Source organism: Parus major, chromosome 5, assembly GCF_001522545.3.
Source record: "Parus major isolate Abel chromosome 5, Parus_major1.1, whole genome shotgun sequence".
Classification (NCBI taxonomy): domain Eukaryota; kingdom Metazoa; phylum Chordata; class Aves; order Passeriformes; family Paridae; genus Parus; species Parus major.
The window spans coordinates 52303839-52313440 of NC_031774.1; the positions used below are offsets into that span (position 1 = coordinate 52303839).

The following is a 9602-nucleotide window of genomic DNA, read 5'->3' on the forward strand; positions in this document are numbered from 1 at the left end:
GCCCGGGCCCGGCCCCGACCTGGCCCCGCCCCGCCCGCAGTGCCCGCGCGGCAGCGTCGTAAAGCGCCGGGCCATGGCGGCCGCCCGGGTGCTGCGGCCCGCTGGCTGCCGCCGCCCCCTCCTCCTCTCCTCCGCCTCCTTCTCCTCCTCCTCCTCCTCCGGTGGCGGCCGTGCGGCTGAACCCGGGGAGCAGCCGGACAGCGCGGTAAACCCGGGCGGGGGGTGGCAGCTCCTGCGGGGGCCGCGGGGGAAGCCTCGGGGGCCGCGGCCCCCGCGGAGCCCGGAGTGGGGAGTGCTCCGGCTGCACCCCCGGTAACGCCGGCGGTAGGAAACCGCGTTCCCCGCGGCCTCTGGTTTTTGATGTGTTTATCGAGGCCCCCGGTGTTTGTTGTTGGAGGGGCGCTGAGGTCCGGGCTGTTGGGTAACGCCAGGTGTCCCCGGACCCACCTGGGGCAGCCACACGCTGCGTGTGGGCACAGGGATGCAGCAAGAACCCCGGGCTGAGGAAAAGTTTGAATTGTAGTGATACGCGGAATTTTTCTATATCAGTAGAATTATAAAATACGCTTAGTTTCAAGGGACCCACAAGGATCACCGAAATCCGATTCCTGGCCCTGTACAGAACAACCCTAAGAATCGCACCGTGTGTTTGAGAGTTGTCCAAAAGCTCCTCGAGCTTGTCATGCTTGGGGCCGTGACCCCATCCCTGGGGAGTCTGTTCCAGTGACCATCGCCCTCTGGGTGAAGAGCCTTTAATATCCAGCCTAAACTTCCCCTGGCACAGCTTCATCCTGTTCCCTCGAGTGTTGTCACTGGTCACCAGAGGGCAGAGATCAGCGCCATAAAAAACTTGCGTACTTGCTAGTTCTCTCCATGAAATATTTTAACAGAGTATCACTGATAGAAAAATGAAAACAAAAAAAAATTTTGATTAAAAAAAAATACCTCATGATTCATGCCCATGGTAAAAAAGTTGAAGGTATCTTCTCTGTAGTGCATTTGTAATTAAAAGTAAATTGTAAATGTACGCCATTGTTTTTGGTCACCGTAAATAAATGTACTTTAATTCTGAACTTGCTATGTTTGCACGCTTTAAGGTTCCGTGGCATGTGGGAATTTATTGGAGATTGAGACGTTCTTCAGAAGTGCAGCAGGGCTGAAGACACTTTGTGTCTGTGTTTCGCAGGGCCTGGGTTTCCGTCCCCCCGCGCACTCGCACAGTGACTGGATCGGGCCCCCGGACAAGCACTCCAACCTGCGCCCCATCATCTTCTACGTGCCCCCCGAGGAGTCGGCGCTGGAGCGGCGGCTGCGGGAGGCGCGCCAGGAGGCCCAGGCCAGCAACCAGCGCTTCTGGGCACGGCACAACCGCGCCTTCCGCCAGGTGAGCCCGGCCCTGCACCCGCTGCTGCTGCTGCTCAGCCTGCCCCAGACTGGGGCGCTTCGCCTCTCTGAGGTGGGGCTCAGTTCTGCCCGCTGCTAATGCGCTCAGGGTCATGGAGGAAATTACGGTTTTATCGTTCGTTTCTTTAAATGACGCACAAAACTAAAAATCCTACTGGTTTTATTGCCGCCTAGTGGCATAGAGTATTTGCCTTTTTCCTGTCTTGCACTGAAAGTATAAGCTACCCTGCCTGCAAGACCTGGCTGTGACTAGAGCAGCTGTTGAAAATTATTTCATGGCTGGTTTTTCTCTTGTCATAAGTGAGAGAAATTTGGTTTAATTACCAAGACTAAATGAAGTTAAATGATACCTCCCATTTCACTGGCAGAGTATTCCAGCAAGGCTAAAGTGAGTCTGTCTTTCTTGATTTTAGCACCTCCCAGCCAATGTGGCATTTTTTGGAAGAAATGTAGCAGTTCAGTAATTCACCATCGTTTATGGTGTTGAACATGATATCCTCTCAAAACGCAAAGATCCCATAAAAAAATGAAGCTTGTTTTTTTTTTTTTAATTCCACAGAACTGTTTTTTAAGTCTGTAAAACTCACATACAAATTATTATTGTGCTTCCGTCTAAATAATTGAAATTTTTTTTAGGCTGCATGTTTTTCTCTATGCTCAAAATCTCAGTTATACAGTACAATGCATTTCCACAGTTTGTTTTATAAACTGAAAGTTTGAATCCTGTCAAACAACACTGAAGTTTGGCTGTAGCTTTACTGTACAAATCAGTTTTATAAGTATCAGTAGGACACTTGCATGAATTAATTGATGCATGCAGGTACAGGATCTAAGAGACCAGTTTAACTAACTCACAGGATTAAGAAAAGCGTTTAGTTGACACTTCCAAGTATAACGAGTATTGCTAGTTATTTCAAAGGGTGTTGAACACCACATGGCTATGTAATTAATGGCTAACTTCAAGGACTGACTACATCCCATTCTAATGTGGAAAAACATGTTTTAGGAAAAAGAAGAATTTATTTATTCAAGACTGAAAGCCAAGGGTCTGGAAATGAGAGATGAATCAGGTTAGTGAGATCTTCTTTAATAGTTTAGGATGCATTCTGAACTCTGTTTAATTTTGAATTTTGTTTGTTTATGCTCTTTGTGTTCTATCACAAGTAAGTCTTAGGGGTAGGATTTAGAAGTGTTTTCAGCAGTGTGATAAAAAAAGAGATGGGGGGCTTTTCAGAGATGTGTATGTGGGGGTCAGATAATCTCTTGTGCTGTTCTTCCCCTAATTCCTTCCCCACAGCCAGCGGGAATGTGCTGAAATCCTAGCCCAGTAATATAATAATTCTGTAGCCTAAGGAGGAAGAGACTTCTTACTTTCACACCTCCTAAGCCAGTGAGCTGGCTAAGATAAACATACAGAGCTTTTGCCTCAAGTGCATGTTATGGTTGAGTGGATAAATTCAGTCTTTGGCTTCAGGTCCATAGTGTGTGCAATGAATACAATATTTTTCCTTGAGGGAGAGCAAGGCAGCTTCTGGGGAGACGGCAGCTGCTATCTGCCTGTCTCTGCCTGAGCACAGGTGCTGTAAAATAGTTGTCTCTCTAATTCATTGTGTGAAAATGAAAACAAAATGCCTTCATAATAAAAGTGAATTGGGCATTGTAGTATGAGGTTGAACACTTTGTTCACAGAATAATGATCTGTTTGAGTTAAGTGAAGCATCTCTGTCATTCTGTATGTCACAGACCATTGTTTTTCTTATTTCTTTGTATCCTGGTGATCAGTGCTAGAGAAGCAATTCTAATTAAGATCTACATTGTTTCAAAAACATTTACTTTATATTGCTATTTTGTGGGTTTTTTGTTTTGCTTTATACTCTAGAACTAAAAGAGAGTGACCACATACTTCCATTAAAAACAAATTTGTATTGACTGTATGCCTTTGGTCAGCTGTTCTATAATACAGTTGTGAGTGTTTGTAAAAATAAAAATATACATGAACAGTTGGAATGAAACTTACTTTTCTGTGTAATGAATCAGTTTTGCTGATACCAGTATGAAGAAACAAATTAACTACAGGTATTAAGGTGGCAGCCTTCACATGGTTTTAGAGTTAATTTATCCCATAGTATGTTAATACACTGTGGTCCATTAGTTTTTTAAATAATGACAAATAAAACAAATCAATAATTCACATTTCTGTGATCAATCTCAAGAGCCTTAAAATGCATTTTGGAACAGGAACAAGCTGAATATTGCTATTCCATCTCCCTCATCATATCCATGTTCCCTGGGGCACTGAAATTTGACTGTCATTTTAGGGACATGTTGTGCCAGAAGGTTTTGGTAGGAATTGTCTGGTAGAGTTGAGAATATTTGCTGGTTCTCAGGATCAGACATGTGTGCTATAGCCACAAGTCTTCCTGTTCTTCCCTTTATATTCTGGTTATGACTGACATATTCAAAATAATTTTTTATATTTGCTTCTTCTCAAAATAAGTGCCTATTAGATTGTTCAGAAGTCTGACATTTCAGAACATAAACTTTTTGCCTGAAGGTACTTGAAATTTATCAACAGTAATAGAAAATGATTATATCTGAAAATACCATGACAGTTGTGGATAGTGTTCTTTTGATATGTATGGGCTTGCTTTAGGGGTTGAAATTAAGTTACTAAATGTTCTTATTGGTACTGTTTAGGCTTCAGCCCCGTAAGAAATTATTTTATTCAAAAGATAAATACTCCTAGATCCATGCACATTTTCATAGGGGTTCACTGGTTCCCTAAATAGTCTAAGAGCTGATCAACTTTATCCCTTCCACAAGTAGTAGGGGTTTAAGAGTTATGCCAGCTTCAAGATGATTGGTGTTTTAATCTGTTGTACTTTCTGGATAAGTTTTAAAAGATAAAAGCATATTCATTTGTTCAGGGTTACACAGAAAGCTTGTAGGAGCAGGGAGTTAGACCTAGCATCTGAACCTAGTGTTTTGATCCAAAGAATTGCTTTGACTTTGTTACACCAAAACCTATTTTCAGGTCAAAAAGCAACACTGAATGCAGAAGAAATGGCTGACTTTTACAAGGACTTTCTAACTAAAAATTTTAAAAAGCATTTGCAGTATAACAGGTATGTAGAAGGTATTTAAGTTGATCATTATACATTACAGTCTAAGTGAAAGGTATAAGATCAAGTTTAAAATTTGAACATTTTTTCTGCAATTGGTAAAACAGCACAAACCCCTGTAATTCTGGAAAATTATTTTTAATGCTGTTATTAGCATTTGATAGAAATTTGCATTATCATTTGAGTTCTGCTGCTGCTTATTGTTGTTTCAGTGGAAAGATAAGCTCAAGTCTGAGATTTAAAGAGACAAGATCAGGCACATTTTATTATCTTAGGGCACAGGTCTTTTCATGCTGCTAATTGAAACTGATAAATATGCAAATAGACCACTTGAAAGTTCTGTATAACAGATTCTAGCTGACTGTTAAATAAGGACAAGTGATTTATCTCAAAGGAAAATCATTACTGGGAGTAATATTGGGTCTATTATTTTGCAAGTGTCTAGTAAAAAAGTGATCAAGTTTTCAGTTTGGTGAGGCATAAATTTATCACCTGACTAGTCGTGGGTAGAACCTCATTTACAGTTTGGTAAACCCACAACCAGCACTTCACAGTACCTCCTGCATTGTTTCTGTGTGTACAGCAACTCCATAAACTGGATTTGGGATCTGAAAGGAGTAAAAAATTACTTGCAAACACACATACCTCTGCAAGTAGCTGTGCACACTTTAAAAAGAGCTAGAAATGAGGGAGGAATGGGAAGGTGGAGAAAGACAGCACTTAATCAGGGAATTCTGACCACTGAATGTGAAAGTATAACTGCAGTTTCCTCTTTGTACTGGACTGGGAGATTATTTGGCTCAAAAGTGTGACTTGGATTCCTAATGGCATGATGTTAGTGAGAATTCTGCCATCCCTGTAACTGATCTATAACAAATGGTGGCTTAAGTTTCTTTGTGTATTGTGCATAAACCATAAAATACTATCCTAATTTAACTAACAAATATTTAAATATGCACATCTTATCTTTCCCACAGAGGAGCAGGGGGGAACCTCACCATAATGCAAAGCAATAGCATGAAAAGATACAAAGTAAGAATTTTTTTTTAGTGGAAGGATTGTTAATACATTGCTTATAATTCATAAGTGGCAATGCAAATAGTTCATCTTAGAACTGGTTGCCAGTTGCCATTGTTGCAGTGACCTTAGGATAGTGTGCCATCTTCAGGGTAAGATAATTCAGGCTTTGTGCTTAAACATGACCTTCCTTGCTGCTGACTTGTAAAATCAGGTTGTGTCAGCTGCATTGTTGTAGTTTCAGAGTGGAACTGCACAGCTCTGAAAACAGCAGAGCTTTTTACAGGCACTCTGATTTTGAGGGGTCATGTTTATAAAAATCTGTTAATGCATTTAGCTGTATGTTCTTTTGCAGTATTGCCAGCTGGCCTGAAAACTGGCAGCTGAAGTGTTGCAAAATCCAAAATGTAGTTAAAATTGAAGCAATGACTGCGCATAGATGCCTTGAATATTTAGTTCAGGGTACTTAGACTGGAAATACAATCTAGTTTTGGAAAAAAATTCAAGAAGAATATAGGAAATGAATTGTGAAAGGAGAAAAGAAACAATTGCAATGTTAGCATGATATTTTTATTTAACATGACATTTGAAGGGGTAGCTCAGTGCTGCCTGTCGGTGTGAATTTGGCTGCTGTCCTCACTGAGAGGTTGGTATCTCAGGCTTATGTTAGATTTGTGCATGCAAGGTTTGCCCCAGACATGTCAAGGGAAGACCTAAATCCCAGTGTTCTAGTTCTCGAATTCTGCATATCCTATTGCTTCTTGTAAGCATTTTACAACATGGGAGCGAGATCCTTGTTAGAAACTAGAAAAAAAAATTGATACTATTTTAATTTAAAACTGGGGCAAGAACTTGAAGCAAGTTCTCAGAGGTCAAAAAGGGCTGATGCAGACTATACTGTGAATAATTTGAATTGGTTCCAGAAGCCATGCATGATTCATAAAAACTAAATTATTTAAAGATACAAAAACTAACTTTGACAATATTAACAGCGTTGTCTTTAAAATATATTGCAGTAGAAAGATAATGTTTCACATATTGGGTTATTCAATTAGCCTTTGAACTGTGATTTGATTTTATTTTTTCCTACCCTTGTATGAGACCAACTTTGCCCTTTTCAACACAGGCATTTTCATCCACACACAAACAAATCTTACCTGAAGCACAGCATTGGCAGGAAGTTAGTCCAGAACTTTACTTCTGAAACATGAGACATGGTTTTAACTGTTTTGTCTTGCCTGATTTCAAATACAGTTGCAACCCTGTAATCCACATGCAGTCTCTTCATGAATGTTGATATACACAGGCTTCTTGATAGGTTATTTAACTATTAAGGAGGAAAAGTGTTACCACAAAGAAAAGAAAATGCAGGTCATCACTGAAATATCATTTGTCAATGCCAAAGGATATTTTTATACAATTTTTATATTTTTAATATAATTGTGTATCTTTTTCCTGTTCTGTGTGCTGATGATTTTCTTGACTTTGGAATCCTAGAGACTGGTATAAACATAACTTTAGGATCACATTCCTCATGGGACAAGTAGCACTGGTGAGAGCTCTGAGGTGGCTTCGTCGGAGAAAGAAAAACGTAGAACAATAATCACAGCTCCATGAAGAATGCAATACTATATGCTATAAACTTGTGGTTTATAGTAATGTTCTAAATCGGAATGGTTGATGCAATAATTACTTGAATTTGTTTGTAAAACTATGTAAATAAAAGTCAACTCTAGTCTTAATTTATAATCAGTGTGTAGATTTCCTTTACCCTTTATTCCAAGAATCTCTCAAATATTTCTCCACCAAAACACAACCAAGAAAACTTTTAAAAACTGGTCCTTGATCATGTCAGATGGAATGGGTAATTATGGTCTTTTTTTTACTGTAGAGTTATGGCTGCTAAATAATATGAGATTCAGTGTGGTGCACCTGAACTCTGGTCTCAGAATGGTGTCTCCACTAACTATGTTAGTATATAAAGACAAAAATGCCTCATTTTGCAGCAGTTGCCTGTCTGGGGCAGTAGCTATCTATAAGTAATACAAAATGGATGAAGGAACAAATTTGATTTGTGAGTATATAGACAATCAATTTAGAATAATCCTCTGCAGTGTGATTATTTGCTATTTTTAATAAAGATTTAAGATCATTATTTCATATGAAGTCTAATGCATTAGAATCTTCTCTGATTTTTTTATTTTAATAAAGAGAAATGTGCCTTCCTTGGACAAGAGCTCCTCTGATCCATGACTGGTAAATGTTTCAGTTGCTGAGCTATTTAACAAATGTGCCTGCCCATCATTTAATCGTGGTAGAAGACAAAACTGGTAACTCCTGTGTGGAAAACAACATTACAAGAAGTATGCACTGTTTTCTCCTGGTTCATTTCTTCCAACAAAATGTGCAGTTCTCATCAGTTTCTCCAAGGCACTGATAACAACTTGCCCGAGGGTTGTTTTTGTGCCCTCTGGGTAGGTAACATCAATTGGAAGGAGCTTGGTTCAAGTGAAGTCCTAAAATGTTATGCCATGTATTTTTAATTTAAAGGAAGTCTCATGCCTCACTATCTTCTCTCTGTCCATTTGTACAGTTAAATGGTTTTGGTTTTTTTTTTTTGGTTTTTTTTTTATCCAGAACCTACTAAGAGGATTCTGTTAAAAAGAATGTGTGCTGTCAGATGAAGTGTTTTCCTAAAGCTGTCCTGTAGGGAAGGTTCTGCTTTTGGAAACATCATCTCAGTAGCCATTGACCTATTTTTTATATCTAAACATGACATGATTTATTCACAGACTTTTTCAACTGGAGCAAAAAGAGCTTTGTCCACATCAACTATAATAATTTCTTTGCAAAATTAAATAAATATTACTGATACAGTAGCAGATCAGGGTTTCATACAACTATTATATTATTTGGGCTAAAGTGGCTACTGAATTGTGATTTTAATTGTTATTAGTAAATGAAAGTGGTCATTAATGGTGTTTGTTGAGATAATAGCCAACACTTTGAAAATATTTGTGAATGTTACACTGCATCAGTACTGTAAAGGATATATATTTATTAAAAATTTACAGAATGCCATGTTTAGGAAAATAAATCTTTGAAATAGACTACTGTGGGTATGTAATATAATTCTTCAGGGCTTTCCAATAAATCATCTCTTACAGTACATAAGCTTTGATCACAATGTGAATGCACACTTTAATATGTAGTTCTGATGTAAAACAATAATTGGATAATACAAGAAAATATCCCAGAAAGGGAGAGATCTGAGCCCCAGTGGACTGGTGGTTAGTGGTCATAGGATCTGACAGCCTGTGTATATAACATCCCTAAGGTAGTTTCACATATGCTCTAAATGGGTAGAGGTCAATCAAAAGCATTTTCATATTCTGAGCTGCTCACTTACATTAACAGAGACATTTTTGTGTCTGCCTGCTGAACCAGATCAGGAAATTGATTCACTACTCAAACTAATCCAAGGAAAAAACTGTTCGATGTCAGATGAGTTAATGTGCCTCATCATGCAGATATGTGTTGTTTGGCATGGGGGAGCTGTGGGAATTCAAATGGAAGGTTTGGACTGTGCTTCTGTAAATTCACAGTTAAAACTGTTTTCTGAACATGTAATTTTAGTGTTGGTCACCCAAAAACAGTATCAGCATATGATGGATCATTCTAGGATTAAGCTGTGAGCTGCTTTTGTCTTTTAAATACCTCCAGGGACAGTGACTCAACCACCTCCCTAAGCAGCCTGTTCAGCTGCCTGACAACCCTTCTGGTGAAGAAATTTTTCCTAGTATCTCATCTAAACTTCCCCTGGCACAACTTGCAGCTGTTTCCTCTCATCCTATTGCTTGTGACTTGGCAGAAAAGACCAACTCTCACCTCTCTACATCTGCCTCTGGGGTAGTTGTAGAGGGCAGTAACACTCCAGCATCTGTCATTCCTGAATTGGGTGGCCTAGAACTGGACACAGCACCTGAGGTGTGGCCTCACCAGTGTTGAGTACAGGAGAATGGTCTGGGCCTGCTGGCCACACTATTCCTGATACAGGCC

General features: G+C 39.7%; 1 protein-coding gene across 2 annotated transcripts; it reads left to right on the plus strand.

Moving 5' to 3' along the window:
• Window positions 1-33: 33 nt before the first annotated feature.
• LOC107206350 (cytochrome c oxidase assembly factor 8) lies at window positions 34-8109 on the plus strand. Of its 2 annotated transcripts, XM_015632145.2 has the most exons (6): window positions 34-205; window positions 1187-1384; window positions 2411-2474; window positions 4439-4529; window positions 5504-5558; window positions 7041-7779. In XM_015632145.2, exons 1-6 carry the CDS (start codon window positions 74-76, stop codon window positions 7050-7052), a joined length of 552 nt encoding a protein of 183 aa, XP_015487631.1. In that variant the 5' UTR covers window positions 34-73; the 3' UTR covers window positions 7053-7779. The 2 variants fall into 2 exon arrangements, with proteins under 2 accessions (XP_015487631.1, XP_015487630.1); XM_015632144.2 differs by lacking the exon at window positions 5504-5558 and having other exon boundaries at window positions 39-205; window positions 7041-8109.
• The last annotated feature ends 1493 nt before the right edge of the window (window positions 8110-9602 follow it).

What these genes read in the sequence shown, in the direction of transcription:
- LOC107206350 (XM_015632144.2), top strand. Translation starts at nt 74, where the DNA reads ATGGCGGCCGCCCGGGTGCTGCGGCCCGCTGGCTGCCGCCGCCCCCTC. An exon ending in ACAACCGCGCCTTCCGCCAG is followed by an intron (nt 1,385 to 2,410) that starts GTGAGCCCGGCC and finishes AACATGTTTTAG; the next exon opens with GAAAAAGAAGAATTTATTTA. An exon ending in AAGCATTTGCAGTATAACAG is followed by an intron (nt 4,530 to 7,040) that starts GTATGTAGAAGG and finishes TTGGAATCCTAG; the next exon opens with AGACTGGTATAAACATAACT.